The following is an 18651-nucleotide window of genomic DNA, read 5'->3' on the forward strand; positions in this document are numbered from 1 at the left end:
CACACAAGTCTCATAACTTTTGTCTCCTATATGCCTTGCCCATCCAGTCACTCCTGTATTGCAGCAGATGAATGCCTCATTATCAGATTCCTCTGCTTGTTCCTGGCAGACTTAAATTACCATGTTAAATAGGATAATAATAAACACTGGCCTTTAACTACAGCACATCCTTGTTCACTCAGCAGCCTCCCTCTAATCTGATAAAGGGTCTGTGAAAGGCTACAAGGGAACATGGAGTTAGTTGTTAAACCAGGTGCCTCTCTCCTGCTTTCCGCAGTGTGATTCTGACGGTAGAAGAAGCAGATAAGGTTCACAACGCTGGTGGAATCCTTGATCCCTATGAGAATTAACAGGTATTAAAACAGAGGCAAGGTACGAAAAGAACATTCTAGATCTGGCCCAAGACACTTCTGCTGCATTTCAAAAAGCAAAAGTAGCCCTGTGCCATTTACTTGCTTCAGCACTCAGACTCCAAAACAAAAGCAACCAAGGAAATCTTTCCATGTTAGGAGAAGAGTGGGAAAGAAGAGAGATTCTTGGTGGCAGTGTATGCTGTCTTATCATAAAGCTCACTGTATGTGAGGCATTACAGTAGCCCTCTTTAACAACTGCTCTGGAAAAAGTCATCTCTTCACCCAGAATAAGTTGTAGAATAGGAGCAGGCTGGATTGTGAGCCGAGTGGACTGTTCTCCCTAGACTTTGAATCCCCTCAGCCCCTTGAAGCTGTAAGTGCCATTTATTTTAGTGGTACAGGATTTCCTTTATGCCTTTTTTTTTATTTTTATACTATTTTATTTTTTTAAATTTAGTTTTCCTTATCAGAACTGCTCTTGTTTCAGAAAGAGGAAAAAGCCTTACACAATAGCAGAGGATAAACACAAAGTCAAATTACTTTGCTGAGCTCTTTCACACATCCAAAAAGAACTAGAGAACTGCAAACTCTGTAAACCATGAGGAGTTGCCTACCAACAGAGACTATTCCAACCTTCGCCCACTGAAACACAGCCATTCCCATAATTCCAAATTTATAAATCCAAGTTCCAACATTTGTACTAGCAGTAATACCTGGAGAAGTAAAATATATATATATATATATATATATATCTAGTAGCAATATATCTGCGGAAGTAAGATGGCTCTCCTCTAGCTTTCCAAAGTTAGTAAAACTTGGCTTTCTTCCTGCCTTCTTCCTTCTCTTCCTCCAGCTTCAGCTTCGCAGAGCTGGCAAGCAGTACAAAAAGGAGGACAGACATGAACTAGGCTGCCTGTCGTTGGAGGGTATGAAAGACATTCTTATTGACAGCAGGAGAGAAAGAAGAAGCCTATGGTTATTTCTGACAGAATCAGGAGACACTCAAATTGCAGCTTCATAAACAGCTCATCAGAGAAAAATTCTGTCCAAACTGGAGAAGCCCCTTTGGCCAAGCTAACAGAAATATACAACCTCTGTCTGGTAAGAGAGAAGTCTTTTGAAAATCCAAATGCCTGTCTTCAAAGAACAAAACCAAATTACCACCATCCCATGTGGTTTAGTAACACTAACCTGATGTTTGTCATTACAATTTATGACTTGCAGAATATTAAAAGAAAATTTCTGGGTGATATCAGCTCGCGAACGTTCATCAGGGCACACAGCCACAATCATGCAATGAAACGAAAACTGGACTTTTTCCAGTGTCACCTGACCACAAGGTCCCCTGGGTACATTGTTCGGCAAAACTAGATGGGATACAGAGAAGACATCAGACAGGAAAATATCTGGCTCTACCAATCTATCCAGCTGAAATAAAATAAAAATGGTTGTTTCATGTGGGTGCTTAGACAGAGAGAGCGAGAGCACACCTCTAAACAAAAAGTCAAACTCGGCTTCATTATTAAATGCCAATTAGATAGCACAAGTATTTCTCATGCGCTCTGATCACAAGACTATGAGATTTTTCAGGGCAATTTGTTTGTTTGTCTGCTTCTAACATTGTTGACTCTCACACATATTAAGGAAATAAAGACCATTCTTAGCTGTTGTAGTGTGGCAAGTCACACTAACCAAAGATATCCACAAGACCCTCAAGAGGTTTCTATGTCTAGCAATCTTGCTGGCAGACTAGCCAGAAGGAAGGGTAGAGCTATCATGGAGATATTCTTCTCCAAAGCTTCCAAGGGAAAAGTTGACCATCAGACGAGTTTACTGCTATTTCAGGGAAATACAAGCCTGAAGGTTATTCTGTCTCTCTTGAGGATTGATTTCACTTATTCATTAAAACATATAATACCTGAAGTGACATAAAGGTATCATCTCTGCATGTCTGAAAAGAGCCCAAGTAAAAAAAAAAAAAAAAACAAAACAATAAAAACACCACCACCATGCAAATACCAACCACCTTTCAAAAGAACAGTGGATATGGGGACTACAAGGGTTCATAATTAGTCAACAAAGATTTTCACGACCTGTGCTTAAGTCTCATGCCTTCCAGCAGCCTGACAGACAGGTACAGTATAATGGAAAACACTACAGAAATGGGAATCAATGGCTTTCTTCTGTCTAACCACAGTATCATTCTCACTTCATTTACTGCTTAGTGGGAAGGCATTTCTGTGGCCAGGGGATCAGCTCTTTCTAAATGGACGAGACTCAAAGTTCAGCATTTTAGTGGTTTAAACTAAGTAGGAGTTTGCTCATCCATAGCAGCCTGGACTGCAGAAAATCCAGTTGCTTGACCTCTTAATGCTGTCTTCTATCCAGCATTACAAGAAAAAGAAACTTGGTGAGGGCTCTGTTCTAACATGGCAGGGGGCTACATGCCACAATACAACAATACTGGTGAAAGAAGGTAGCTGGAAGCAGAACCACATTGAAACACTTCAACCAAAAATACCTTCTGCTACTCAAGGAAAAGAGTATGGGGGCTTGATTAGCAGCAAAGTACGATGAGATGAATCCCCTTCTTGATTCTGGTATGACACCAATGCACCTAGCCTTTTAACCAGAAGTGATATATACAAGCAACCCAAAATGAACTATTATCACTCAAAGCACAAAATTGCTTAAATCACAGAAGCAAATAAGAGGCCTCCTGAGAGGATCCTCTGTCCTACACCCAGGGCAAGGAGGACATGCTGAGCCTTACCAGTGATTTGAACCTAAGCACAGGAGCACCAAAGCTGTGTTGCATGCCTCACATGACAGCAGTCACCTCTCACTGAACTGGAAATCTCAAGTGAGTGCTGTTTTGCACTGTTAGTTAGCTCCTAGCCCATAAAATAACTTTATGGTATTCTCCATAGCATGTGTGCTTTAAAGGTTCTTAGAAGCAGTGGCAGGAGTGCAGTAAGAATGACTACCTATATAGTAACTGTACAGCCAGGCACACATGCATATCTAGTTATGCCTCTGAGCTGCACTAATTATTTATAATGCTAGCAACATTTTCATCTACCAAACCTGAAGAGTCAATGAAAGTATACAGCTACTGAGGAAGAAAAATGTGTTCTGTGAAACAAAATCTTCATTTCCAGTCTATGTGTAAGCATGTGTTAATAGGTATAACACACAGAATTCTCACATGCCTAAATATGCATAGATGCACAGTGAAAAAGCAATACAGTTAAGGACAAATACTTTACATGCATATAGGAAAAATGTATGAGGGAAAACCAATCCTTTCTTTTCAAAAAAGGCAAAAAAAAAAAAAAAAAATCAATTCTATAACATGACTGCAGAAAAGAAATCAGATTTTGGAAAAAGGGCAGGGTGACTCTATCTTTGACTCTACCTTTTAATTTTTATTGTCTCTGGAGCAATGATGTAGCAAGAGCCCACTGCTATCAATTTTCCTCTTTTGTATACTTAAAATTATTCCCACCTGGGGTGCAAAGTGACAAAACAAAAGGTAGTAGAAAGCTGTACTTTTCATGAATTAATCCTGGGAAAGTGACCGCTCAAGGTTTCCATGTTTCTTGGCAATAATAATTTAAACAAGAACGGCAATCTTTTGTTATTTTTGCACAGTTGGAACACATGTTTTCGGATAACAGACATTTAAACTGCAGTTTAAGAAGAGGAGGAAGACAGTAATCGATAGGTATTCAGCAGTCCTTTCCTTTCCTTTCAGGGACTGCTGCATAGCTCAACACAGCATGCTTCAAAAGAGACAGCCTAGATGCAAACATCTTTAGCAATCCTGAATGCAGGCAAGAGCATCAGAAAAAGAAACAACCAAACAAGCTGAAAGGAAAGAGAGTATAACTACTGTACCTTTACTTTGGGGAGGGTTCTGGCTTCTGTCTCGGAGAACATTAATCTGGTAGACAGCTCCATAAGGCTCAAAAAGTTCTTTTAACTCTTTTTCTGACCACGAACGGGGAATTTGTCCAACAAACATCTTAATGGCATCTGGGTCTGGTTGGTCTGAATGATCCAAAGCTCCATTCATCTTGTTAGCTGTGCCGTTACTAGAAAGTGGAAAAGGAGATTAAAAAGAGAAGGCAAGTCAGGAGACTATGCAGTTTTCATGTGCACTAGATGAAGATGATGTCAATTCGCAGAAAGGGGGTGGAGGGGGGAATCACTATTTAATTAATAGCATAAGTATTATGAAACAAAAAAAAGTGCAATTACATTTTTTCATTGAGTCTGGTTTTCTCTGCAGGCTGCTGCTTAATGTCATTATATAAGAAAAGAGCAGCCCAACTCAAAACAGGACTTTTGCATTTTAAAGCAGAGGATAGTTGCAAATAAGTGCAGCTTTCTCTCCATGGCTGTTGTAAACAGAACTGCAGTGAATTCTTACTAAACTGGCAGAAATAAGGCAGTGCGTGTGTGAGTGTGTTTTGCAATAAAGTCACATGAAAGGAATATGAAACACTTGGCAATCTGTCAGATGACTAATGCAAGATACCAGCGATGAATTTGCAGATTGTGTGAAGCATCCATGTGTGCATCAAATTAGTATGATATTGCCTAGAATGGAAAACACTCCAGCTATGTGGCTGTTTGCTGCCGATTAGCTGCCTATGCTCTTTAAAAAGGAACAGCAGTCCAGAGAAGCTCCAGTTTAAAGCACATTGCTTATTGCACCCTGGCATTAAAACAAAAAACCCAAACAACAAAACCAACCAACCAACAAAACAACACAGAATTTTGAAAGAGAAAGCAGTGGCAAAACTGCCATTTTTGTTGCAAAAACGTGGCTTTAAAAAAGTTTTATTTAATGCTTGCAAAAAGACATCAAATTTTTGGAATTTTTCACAGGCTGTAAATTGTTACCTATCTGATCTCCAGACGCACATCTAAGCTCAAAAAACCCAGGGGAAAAGACCTTATTAAAAAAAATAACCTGTTCTGTGAGACAAATGATATATTCTAGTTTAGGAAATGTTGTAATCATTAGGAAAACAGGTAATTTTAAATATTGAGTAAAAAACCAAAAACGAAACAAACCACAAACACAACCCCCCAAACCCCCTGCCTCACAGTCTTATTGATAATTAAGGACAAAAATTTCAACTGATTACTTGGCTAGAGACTCCATAAGTGGTGATAATTTATGGATACTTCAGTTCCAAGATAAAACAGTAATGAGATGTGACTTTTAGAGCATTGTCCCTATCTTTCTACAGTGGAAACAGGGAAAATGGTTTGCGTTCAGTAATGTTGAAAGTCGATCTTTGTAGAACTCAGGTATTTCAGAGCTACCTGCCAGTCTCAAAAAAGCTTGGCTTTAATTACAGTTTCTCTATTTGATGATTGTTCAGGAGAGAATGCCCACAGGAGGACTTGGAAGAACTCAAAACATGCACAACCAGACAAAAACCGTATTTTGCATGTGAAAAAAATACAACCCTGTGTAATTCCCCTGTCTCACAGCTATAACCTGTGCAAAGACAAATAATTTGGTTTCACGTCCTTCATCTCTTTGAAAGCATAATTCACCTGAACACATTAATATGTCCATATTAACTTTAGCACTTTCCCTGATTACAGTAGGAAGGAGAAAATTATATGAAAGGCACATTTTAAATAAACAATGAGACGTATGATCACTCTTTGTGAAGTCTCTTCAACACAGATCAGCAGACAACAGGTTTTATCACACTCATTTATTAGACAAAATTCATGTTGATTCTGGGAGTCTTGCCGGATTAAGAGACTGAAAGATTTGGTCTTTTTGTATCATGTTTCATTCACAAATACCCTTTCTTGCACAAATAATCCTCTTCATTTTGAAGCTGTTCTACAGGTCACAAGCACACCTAGAAAAATAACAATTTCTCCAGGCCTTAGAAACTGCATTTTCTATATATATGTAACACTTAAGCCAAAGCAAGGAACTGATCCCCAAACATCTAAAAACAACCCAGAAAACCCTTCACTGACTCAGTTTAAAATAACTAACTTACACATGGTTTTGGATCTGCAAAGAGAAGAAAAAGGTAAAAGATTAGCTGTGCAGCTCCCAGCTTTGCCCTGGACTCAGACAAGTATTTTATTTCAGAAACTGACTTTACTTTTTGCTTCGCTTATTCTCTACATTATTTACATTAAAAACGAATTGAGTTAATTTTTAAATTACACCATTCACCTATTCTCTGTTGGATCCCTTCTTTAAGAAATCTGTAAATGATTCTTCCTTCAGCTCAAAATTACAGCAAATGCCATATTTAATAAAGAATAATGAGGTTATTTGTTTGCTTTTTCCTTTACCCAAACCTCCTTTAGCACCAAGAGCACAACAATTTCCATGGCTAACAAGCCAATTTTAAGGAAACCACAAAACCAAACACTTGTACCTATTTTCTCAGGTTAATGACCTCATTAGCATCAAGTTCCTGATTTGAGCTAAAGGCTTAGGCATAGGCCAAGATCTCTTATTTCACAAAATGCTTAAGCCCTTTCTTTATTTGTTGGAACTGAAGTTGAATTATGTTGATAATATTCCTGAAATACTTTCTCAGAAAAAGATGGCTAAAGGCTCCGACTCCAGGAACAGGCTACTGCAACACTAATGCAAAGCTCTAGGGGACAGGTTTTATGAATCATTGCCAGAATTAATTGGGGTAGGTCATTAAAACATCTTCAGACTACATTCCACCATCCACTGATTGCTCTGCCAATCCACTAATTCCTGCAGATTTAGGAACAAAACCTGAGTGTAATTTACACTTTTCTTTATAATGCTTTCCTGCCACAAGGTAGAGGTTTCACTGAGCTGCTGATATTTTGGGGGTTGATAGGCAATTTCAGTCTGAAGAGGGGGTACTGGCTGGCCTCCTCTTGTAATCTGCATTTCCTTCAATGCCAGTGCAAGCTAAGGCTCTCTAGCACCATGGGATAAGATCTCACTCTCACTGTCAGAGTTTTGAGGAACATATGAGCACTATTGCACCAATGGCACTTGCAGTAGCATCCTCACCCAGCTTCAGCCATAGTCATCAGACTACAGTCTGTGCAGACAAACTGAACAAAGGAATAAAACAGTAGGAAGATAACAATGGGAACCCCCCGGGTTTTTAGATTCTATGAATCTAATACCTGCAGTATGCTTGAAGGTTCCATTGAAGTACACAACCACACAGCACACCTGCCTGACAGTTCAGTTGTCACAGTTTGTTGAGTCAATTACAAAATCCAGCCAGATACTCTTGATGCCTTGCAAATAATCTCTGCTAAAGATTAATTCCCTTATGTTTTCCCAACCTTCATCTTCACGCAAGGGACATTACAGCTCTGCACTGAGACCTCGTGGTTACCAACAGCTGCAGGGCTTTTAATTTGTTACTTCTCTTTGCCAACACGAGGGCTCTCAGAGGACATGGCTCCTTCCTTCCCCCAACTTTACCTTCTGCTGTACCAAAGAAATAACCAGGCAAAAAAGAAACCACGTGTGAAACTTTCTGAGAGGAAAGTTTGTAAAAGCTAAAGACTACTTCTTGAAACCAGGAGCATACAGAAATAGCTGTGTCTAGGGGACACTAATGAGAATGGTATCCCTTAACACTTACTGTCAGTACCCAAATGATGACATAAATAAAAAAAAAAATAAATTAAAAAGTTAGATTATGTGGCTTTCTGTCTCTACACTGCATCAATCCTTCCCTCCGTGGCCAATTTAGCCTACTGGACTCAGAGCTGACCCAGCACATCGTCTTCACTGACAAGGTGTCATCTGTATCGTAGAGAGCAGCCTGAGGGCAGAGATTAAGCTACTGAGTTGCTGGCTGCTTGTGGTTGCTGCCAGAGCATCCTTTCTCTCAATTTGTGCCAATTTTCCTTCTAATAACCTAACTACCATTCCATCATTTCAGCAAGTTGACAGGGCCACTCTTTGAGGAGCTAGAGATTGTTTTAATATCACTGCTGCTTAAGCAGGAACACCAGAAAAACCTACTAGATATCTTCCCTGTTTCTCCCATTCATAGCTATAATTACAACAAGACTGCTAAAACCAAACTGAGCACTGAACAAAGACTTCAGAAACAAAGTCTGGATTGAAAGGGACTCTCTTAAATTCATCACTGTTAATCCACATTCATTTCCATTAATGAACTAGGTGTCAAGCCAGGTACTGAAAATCAGCTCTTAATGGAGACCAAATGGGTTTACAGGAGATCCACTTTTAAAAATATGTTTTTAACTCTTCCCAGAGCCATTCTCACCATTCTGTTTTAGTTAATTCATACCTCAGCTTTCACTTTATTTTAGTGCTTTTACCATTTCAACGGAGATTTGCCTTTTCCATGTTCTATGGTATAACACATCTGTAGGAGAACATTGAGCTCCCTATAAGAGCCAACATAACAAGAAGAACATGGTAACAAACAGGTTCCAAGTATAAAGACTACTAAATCCATCCCAGTGCAGAGGCATTTAGAGGCATCTGGGTTTTGCAGTAATAAATATTTACATCCAAGCTGGGGACTCACTGCCAGGGTATCACACAAGCTGACGAAAGGGACAACACCCATTAGAAGGACTCCAACTGCTGTCGAGAGACAAACAAGCATCACCTTACAGTACTTGAAAGATCATAACTGCTGGTTTATGAGCAAATTCTATCTGGAAGGGCCCAAAAGGGCTTTATAAACTCATTGTTTAGAAAGGAAAGACTTCATCGTAAGGTGACAGATGGCAGCTGTTTAATGACATGGAGCACAACAATTCCAGCCAGGAAGGGCAGAACAATACCATACTCAATTGAAAACTGCAGGGGGTTGCGATTTATAGGCACAGATCATAATTACCTAAATTGGAGTTTGGCCAGCAAAATAAAGGCTAGAACCTCTGGCAAACAAACCAACCAACCCACCCAAAAAAAAAACCAAACACCAAAACCCCAAACCAAGCCACTAAAAGAAGCTGTTCCATATTTTTAAGCCATAAACGGTCAAGTCTGCAAGTGTTGGATGATGGGCGGGTCTTGATGATCTTGAAGGTCTTTTCCAACCTGGTTAATTCTATTCTATCCTATCTTATCCTATCCTACTCTATTTTTTGCCTGTCAGCAATTTCATGGCAGAGTTGTTCAGAAGCAGCTCAAAGGAAAGGTGATATTTCAAAACACATAACTGCTCTTGCTGTAGTGCCTTGTACAGCTTTTTGCACAACTTTTAATTGTACTAATATTAATAATTAAGTAACACACAACCATAACAGCAATTGCTAAATGAACCTGCAATTATCCCCAATGAATAAAGTAGCATATTGACAGATGTTTGGTCCTATGCATGCAGAAAAATCCACAAAATAATTTTTTCCAGGCTTCTCTGCACCCATCAGCAGGGCTGAAAACTGAGGAGCTATAAGACTTGCAAAACTGCTATTCTGCTACACTTGAAGGCCAACTGCAATTGCAGGAGAGATACTGAAACTCTGAGCTTACAAAACATCCTCCCTTACTCCATCTTAGTGCCGTTAACAAAGAGCTGAGCAATTCTTCAGCCATCCAGCAGAGAGCAACCGCACTTGCACTCACACACGCACATGAACTACAGGAACAATTCTGATGGCTTTTAATACCTGACATCCAAGGTTCAGATTTTATTCTTCTCAGTAGCTAATAATACTCAAGTGCTCGTGTAAGCACTGAATGGTAAATGCAAAGATTTTTTTTCTTGCGTTGCCTCCACGTTGGCAGAAATTACCTATAAAAGCATAATGATTCTTGAGACAATGGAGTCCTTATTACTGCTGTGGTAATTTAAAACTCACGGTAATTTTTCTGCTGGAATCAGTGATTAGCAGCAGCCCAGCTTTGGTAACTCTCTGTATATTAGATCATGCAAACCATTATTTCCATAAAGGATACTTCTTTTCTGACTAATTCCAGATTTAGTACCTATGATCACTTTAATACCTTAAATGCAAATTTTAAGGAAAGTAAGAAGGCAGCATCCTGTCACAGAGGACACATTATTTGAAAATCTGGGGGGAAAAAACCCAAACCTTTTCCTACTAGATGATCTCCAGAGGTCTCTTCAAACCTTGTCATTCTATGATTTTGTGAAAAATATTTTGATGGAGAACAAATTTGAATGAAGAAGCAGCAGAGAAAAGCTGCCTTTCAAGAAGGTAGGTCAGACTGCATGATACCAATAGACACATGAATGGGGAAAACTAGTGACCAAACAGATACTGAAGAAAAGAAGACAGCTGAGCCTACTTCAGATAAAAACACCTAGTTTTTAGAGGTATAGATGGAAATTCTTCATTAGTACCATAGGAAGAAATCAAGGACACAAAAGAAAATCATAACAAGAACTGAGCTAAAATGCAATTACCCTTTCAGCTTGTAAAATTAGCCCTTAAAGTTCTTCTCACCAAAGCTAGTGAGGGAGGAGTCTGTGTCGATGTAGCCTCATGGCTAGACATTCACCTCTAGAGGCTGGTGGCTCTTCAGGTGCTCAGCCTCTGTGTTGCTGCACCACCCCTGTTACAAACCACCTGGGGTTTTAATCTAAACCCTGGATCTCTCTTGCATGCATGTTTAAGACTACAAAATTAAGTTATTATCTTACTTTTGGTAATGTTTCTATGACTGTAGAGTCAAGCAACAGTAACTTTGCAAAAATTTTGCACATCAGTTACCTCACACTTTCAACGTGACATTCAAATACATCTTTTAACAAAAAAATAAATGTCCAATACATCTCAGTGCTGTCTCAACTGTTACTGCTGGTGTATTGACCTATTTTTAATCAAGCACATTATACTTTAGAACATGCTTAATGATGTGTATGTGCTGTACACAGACACAAGTGGAGTAACTCATACAAGCTAAAATCTGTGTACACAAGAGGATGAAAAAGTGCAGAACTGAAGGCAAACAGGGAGATGAAGAGGTTTGGTTTAAGTATTCTAGTTTGGAAACCAATTAAATATGATTGTTAGTTCATTCAATAGTGGAAGTAAACAATTAAACACACCATCTGTACAGGTCTGAGGTGAATAGTATCCTTTTGTATATGCTGATAAAATCCATAATGGTCTATTTTCAGTATGTTTAAGGATTTTCTTGCACTGGCCTACAGATTTTACTAAAGTGAAATTAGTAGAAGCTCAACAGCCAGTGAGAGACCTCTGTCCTTTAACAGCTGAAGAAAGCCAAACACACCCCAACTCATCTCTTAATGTCAAGTTTATTTGCCCTTTTTAAGTATGGATAAGGATCATAAATGTATAGGGATACATGGTAAAAATTACTAAAGTGCGTGCTTGGAGATTTAAATTAACAGCCTCTGTATTAACCTGCAGCCTTGTTCTTCCAGACTCTTCTGTGGTCTTTAGGAACTAATCACTTGAATGCTAGGTGGAGGCCACCAAGAAATAACTTTCTGTAACATGAAGCTCTGCTTAGGCAACCACCCAATAAGCAATTTTTTCCTTTCTGGCAGATTTTGTTCTTAAATGTTCAGATGAGATGGGATCCATCTTCATCAGATGTAAGGTAGTTACCTTTCTAACTCTAAACAGCAGAAGAAAAGACTTAAGACATGTCCAATGAATACCAAAGTAATGAATTTTAAGTATCTGTTTTCTGTTGGCATCTGCACGTCTGGTTTTGACCCAGAGAGCTTAGCATTAAAAAAAAGGCTTCTAATTTATAACCTGTCTCTAAACGAATCTTTTATGGTAGCAACAGAATCCTGACAGATCACTACGACTATGATGGTCATAGCTGTGCTTCTTGTGCTCCTCACCAACTTTGTCTTTTGTTGTAGTCTCTTTGAGACAGGGGTTATCCTTCTGCACATATGTGTGCTGCATCTAAAAGGTACTCAAACTGCAAAAGGTGTTCTCTCTGCATGATGGGACTGTAACATGAGAGTGCACTTACGCACTTGCACAACATTACTAGAGTTTGGGAGCACCAATTGATATAGTTCTTCCCGTGAAGTTGAATTTGAAGGAGCTGACTGCTCAGTATTAATGGTGTGGATTATTAATGCCTTGCTTTGCTGATTACACATATTTGCAATGAAGCGCACTTCTTTCTGCGTGGCAGGAAACATTTATCGGTATTATTAAAAAATAAAAAAAAAAAAAGAAAAGGAAAAAAATAAGGATTTGATTATACCCAAATGCATATATATTTGTGACATGTCAACAACCAAATTATAATAGTACCAGGCTTTTAAAATTCAGGACACACAGGACCATCTGTTTTCTTGTCAACAACGTCAGTTTCTCTCTCTCTCTCTCTCTCTCCACATTCCAAATGCTGCTCCAAATTTAGAAAATTGTTACTCAATTCCCTTCTTCTTTGCTCTCCCCCATAAATCCTTCTAAGGCATTAATGAAAGCTTTATTATTATTTTTTTTCACACTTGATAAATAATGACATGACTATTCTATCATGTCCAGGCTGGAAGTTATCTGCTAGTTCTTATGAGGTTTGCTAGGCCTTCCATAGTTCACGGCAATCTGTGTCCTGGAGCTGGCATTGTGGGGATGGAGAACATGGAAAGGTGTCCTCCAAACATTTGTTTTAAACACAGCCATTTCTGTGTGCTAAAGTCAGCCAGTTATTGCAAGAAGTAATTTACAGCCTGATGCATTTTAAGACTGGCACCCACGTGTGCACACACACACTTGGACCAGCTCCAGGAAGTGCAGGGAGCTATTTTCACAGGGTCCAAAAAGCATATGTCTAAAGAGAGGGAGGTCAACATCTTGTGTTTGACATGGCTGCTTTACCTAAATAGCTTCCATAAAAAGGGAGTGGAAGATCACAGCATTGCTCATATTAAGGGCACAGTTAATTTCAGTTAGCTGCACTGAATTATGTGAGATCTCAAACATTTAAAGCAAGCTTTGACACTCAATTTTCTTCCTTAAAACATTATATCAAGCTCCTCTGTACTCCCTCCTTTTACAAATCTGAATATAAAACAAGATTATTGTCCAAAGTGTGATGCAATTGCAATTTTAACAAGTTGAGCATCGCTACAGCAAAATCCCCCTCAGCGGATTTTTATTTTTTTTTTTAATAATTTCTTCTTTTTTTTCCCACCACATCTGGCATATAGAATACAGATGATCATTTGTTTATATATCTGTCTAAATGCCTTTTCCAAACACAGCCAGATGGAGCCTTTCAAAATCAAATTAATTTCAGATTAATTCACTCTGGACCCACTCCAGTTTCATGACTCTATGCTTTGAGGCACCATCTAAATTGATTTAGAGTCACGAACTTAGAAAGTCCTTAGGTACAGAGGAAAGGGTGGGAGGGGAATCTTTCTTGCATATTGAGTCAGCAAATAAAAAGGGTCCATGATCACCAGTTTTGGCTGCTTCAAAAAACCCCCAAACCAATCTAAGAATGCCTCAGTCTACACAGCGCCAAAATTATATATTAAAATTTCATATCTCATCACAGAAAAGTCACTCTAGGATTTACATCTTCGATGCATTCCTTGCTGAGTCCAATATAATTTATTGCTCTAATTAAAAAGCAAAATAAATAAAAAACCAAACCCCAAACATGTTCTAAACCCTGCAATAAGCAGCAGTCATAGAAAGATAGGAGACAGGTAATAAAAATCTCCACTGCAATGGATTTATCTAAGGAACTATAAACAAATCTAGCCTGCAAACACTGTGGGCTTGCATACTGTCAATCCTCTATGGATGCCTTTATTATCTCACTTGTTTCAATTGCAATTTGTGTTTCCATGGAGATGTAACAGTCAACTCTGGAAAATTATAAGATAAATGTCAGGCAGTGATAACGGTGTTAATGAAGCTTCATTGACAAGCAGAACTATGCTTCAAATAATAGGCATATTTCTATTAGCATATGTATAACCTGTCCAGGAAAGAAAGGAAAAAAAATCCCAACAACAGGAAAAGACAATATTAAAAAAATTAAAATGAAATTGTGTATATAGATATGAGAAGATAGGAGACACACAATGTTGCATCTGTGTGAAACGATGAATTCCTAACAAACAGAAGAGATGTGGGTTTGAAATTTAATTGCCTGATTCCTCTCGAAATTTTTGCACTCAGCTATCATGCTGAAAAAATGCTTTGCTGACACGCGCAGACACACTTTTACATGGTGTGACTCTTGTCTCCTCACAATGTGAGGCTGGAAGGATCTGCTTCACAAGGCACTTTAAAGCACGCTATTTTATAATGCGCAAATACAGCTGCAGTGAGCTGTTGAAAAGATGCAGACCTCAGTGGAAACACTAATAGCATATACACAAACACGGCGTACACTACGAGAGCTCTCGGCTATCCTACGTGCTCAGATTAGGGTGGCCAATCCACCGCATCTTGGTACACCATCAGTTTAATATGATACTGCTGGGGTGACAACTGTGGGTATGTCAGACTACAGCCAGGTCTGCTCTTGACCTGCTCTCAGGCCAAGCAAGCCCATAGGAAGGACGCAGAAGCTGTCCTCATCTCTGAAGGATTTAGCCAACTTTTTGCTTTCTGCACATGGAAAACTTCAAGTGAACTGGAGGTCAAAAAGATGACAAAGCTGATTTCTGCAGCACAGGTGAAAACACAGACTATCATGCTGTATTTCAGTGAATGGGCAAGTGGACTTACACCAGCAGCAAGAGGAAGGAGTTTGGTTATTCCAGTATCTAAATTTCCATTTTGCCACACTATCAGAATCCAGGGTAGGGCAGAAGTGGAGCAATCCTAGCCCAGAGGACTACATGGCAATTTTTGCAGGTGGATACCGAGGCAGGACCCAGGCACCCACCGCGTGGACCGGCACGTCCCCACCCATCCCCCCAAGCCAGCTTTCCTCTCCCGAGAGCCCAGCGTGGCGTGGGCGGAGACTTGCTGCAGCGGCACATTTAAATCCCAGGCAGACAAGCCAGGACAGATTTGCAACTGCAGCGCACCGAGGCAGGACCCAGGCACCCACCGTGAGGAACGGCACGACCCCCCATACCCCCGAGCCAGCTTTGCTCTCCCGAGAGCCCAGCGTGGCGTGGGCGGAGACTGCTGCAGCGGCGATGCTTTCACCAGAGGGAGGGAGGGAGGTGCTGAGTCACCTGGGCTCGTTCCTGAATTGCTTTCCAGTTAGGTCACATGGCCAGGGATAGGGATTGTTCTAACTCTCCACAAACCTGTTTTCAAAAGATGTGTCGACCCAGACTGAGGTCGAACTTAAGCAGGCAGATGTCCAGGCAACTGGCTGCAGAGAGTGCTGGAGCCTGGCACCTGAAATGGAGGGCAACGGAGATAACACCTGCATTAGGTGTGAGCAGCTCGATTATCTGCTTAAGCTAGTGGCTGAACTGAAGGAAGAAGCTGCTAGACTTAGGACTGTCAGGGAATGTGAAAGGGAGTTGTATTTGAGGAACCAGGCTCTGCAGAGGGAGGTGACCCAAGATGCAGAAGGAAATGGATGCAGGTCCCTGTTAGGAGAGGCAAAGTAAAACCCTCACGGCTCCCCTCACCTTCCCAGCTGCCCTTGCAAAACAAGTATGGGGCACTGGAAGTTGAGGGCGAGGTGAATGAGAGGACAGAAGACACACCATCTGAGGTGTGGCAGAAAAGGGAGTTGAAAAAGTGCCCAGCCTTTCTGTAGAGCGTGTTTCAGATCTCATCAGATTTCCAGACAAAAACTAAAAATCCCACCCTCTATCGATTTTAAGTTGTATTAGAAGCTTAAAAAGAAAAATTCAAAAGTTTCCCTTTTCTGAATCTTTTCTAATGACTCCTCAGTATAACATACTAGAAAAATCTAAGTACTTCATTAGATTACTACTAAAATGTCAATAGTTACAAAGTGATTTTCCCCAGTGAGTTTTAACATACTTCTATAACTCACTCTAGTGCTTTTGAGGGGAGGGGGAAAGCCCTGAGAACCTAACATCACTGGTAATTGATTCTGTGTTACAGCACAAGTACTTCTACCAGCTTCACAGAAGACAGGATAATGGGTTGCGCTGGAGCTGGCTTCAATGACTGCTGAGCAAGTGTTACATGCTATTGCTAGAAAAATTTGGCAGAACCAGGTTCCACTAGAAGTATCACTATCAACACATGCAACCATGATATGTAGATTACAGAAGAGAAATTTGCCGTGAAGCCAGAATCCAAAGCAATTCATAATGAAATAAACACTACATGTGCTAGATGGAAAGCATTGCCCTGTACACAACAAAATGGGCCATGTTGTCTCCATTCCACACTTGTTGAATTGTCTAAATCCCATTGCAATGTGTGGTCTAAGCTCTTCAAAGTAGTACTCATTTTCCTTTGTATTTTGGGTCACCAGCATTTATACTGAGAAAGTAGTTACACAAACGGCTAAGTAGCACTGACACACGAACAGTCAACAATAAACCTGAGCCTTTGAAGTAAACTCTTATTATAGTACAAGAGCTTATTTAGTTTTTATTTTTACCCTATTATTGTAAAGAAGTTATTCTGCTCCACTAGTTGTGCTGCTCTTTTGAGGCTCACAAGAAAATAAACAACTAGACAATTAGGAAAGGAACATTCCCCCTTCAAAGGCATAATTCCAAGAAAAAAAGAAACAAAGAATCAAACTGGTTTAAATTTTCTTAATAAACATACCATGAAAAGCCCTGAGAAAACCACACCCCAACACACACCCTTCCCAAATCATATGGCAGTCATTTTTAGGGACACTTCTGACTTCAAAGACCTCCATCTTCTAGCTGTGAGTTTCCAGAGTGCTCTGTGCAAATGCAGCCTTGGGAAAACAGCAGAATGCTGCCATTCGGAACTCGTTTACCAACTGACAGGAACAGGAAAACACATCTTTAAAAACATGAGTTTTGCAAACTTTTCAAGTCATGGTAAATACTTGCAGCAAGAGAAATTTAAAAGGATGAGGTAACTTCTTAACTGTACATTTTGGGCAAAACCTTGTCCTTGTGGGCTGTTATTTGCTCTGGAGAACTTACAAGTGAAAATAAACCCAGGTCTTGGCAACTTGTTGGCACTTTTCCAGAAGAAACAGGAAAGAAGGCGATGGGAAAAGTGGAAATGCCATTCACATTCCTTTGACCATCCCATGATCTACAAAGCCTCTTAACTTTAATAGCATCATGCAACAGAGAAGGTACTTAAACACTGGTGGATGTATTTTTAAGTTCCCTGTAATGTACTCAACCAGTGGAAACTTGGCCAGGTCAGATTTGGCTGGCTGACAGAGGCAGTGTGAAACACAGTCTCTGTCATTGCACCACAGAGTTAATTTCTTTCCTTATTTTTTCTCTTTCCCTCCTCCCCCTAGAATTGGAAAACTCTGATTTGTGATGACAAGTCTTTGGAAGGATTTGGAGGATTAGCAACACCTTTCAACTGTTTTTCCATATAACCCTTTGTGTAGTCATCAGCACCTTTGCACAGGAGATGGAGAAAGGGAGGAAACCTACCCCTGGGCAGGTGGAAGAACCTGGATGTTGCTGATGGGAGAACACAGACTTGAAGCTCACAGGTCCCAATTGCTTGATAGGAGAAACAAGAGGGGAATCCAAGCATCAAATACAGAATTTTAATAATATGAACATTCATTTTAATTTTTTGAAAGCTGAACCTTACTGCACGTGTCACTAAGTCAGAGATATGGAGAAAAAATGCAAAGCCTGGATTTTCATTCTGATTGCCACCACTGGAAGACTGCAGACTTGTGCTCATTTTGGTTTAACACAAGGAAGGATCTCTCTACCTCACGCACAGGCAATCATTCATGATAGCAACTAGCTGGGCAGCACATCAGCTATGAACACTGAAAGCAGAGCTTTGCTTGAGCAGTTTCAAATTCATTGAGAAGGATATTACTTACAGATTATTTTTAAGGCACATCAGTTCTCTTGCTACAACCACTCTTCAGAGAAAACAAAATCCAACAGAAGAACAAAACTAGGAACTGTTTCTAACAGTAAAGAGCAGATGACTATGCAACAAAGAAAACCATTTCTCATCTCAGTATCACAGTATAACTAAGGTTGGAAGAGACCTCGAGGATCATTGAGTCCAACCTGTCACCAGACCTCTTGACTAGACCATGGCACCAAGTGCCACGTGCAATGTCCTCTTGAACACCTGGGCAGCCCATTCCAATGACGAATGACTCGCTTGGTGAAGAACTTTCTCCTCACCTCGAGTCTAAACCTCCCCTGGTGCAGCTTGAGACTGTGTCCCC

The 18651-nt window shown here is 40.0% G+C and overlaps 1 protein-coding gene across 14 annotated transcripts in view; it reads right to left on the reverse strand.

Annotated features, from left to right (window-relative positions):
• CELF2 (CUGBP Elav-like family member 2) overlaps positions 1 to 18651 on the reverse strand; it is a 496995-nt gene that overhangs the window by 135296 nt on the left and 343048 nt on the right. For 13 of the 14 annotated variants that reach the window (XM_068168663.1, XM_068168606.1, XM_068168641.1 and 10 more), the window contains one exon: positions 4254 to 4450. In XM_068168663.1, the coding sequence (XP_068024764.1) occupies positions 4254 to 4431 (178 nt within the window). In that variant the 5' untranslated portion in view covers positions 4432 to 4450. Of the gene's footprint in view, positions 1 to 4253; positions 4451 to 4616; positions 4702 to 18651 lie in introns of those variants that run through there. The other variant, XM_068168657.1, reaches the window with a different exon arrangement.

The sequence above is a fragment of the Melanerpes formicivorus genome, unplaced genomic scaffold (assembly GCF_026170545.1).
Source record: "Melanerpes formicivorus ecotype bairdi unplaced genomic scaffold, bMelFor1.0.p_v2 SCAF_3, whole genome shotgun sequence".
Lineage (NCBI taxonomy): Eukaryota > Metazoa > Chordata > Aves > Piciformes > Picidae > Melanerpes > Melanerpes formicivorus.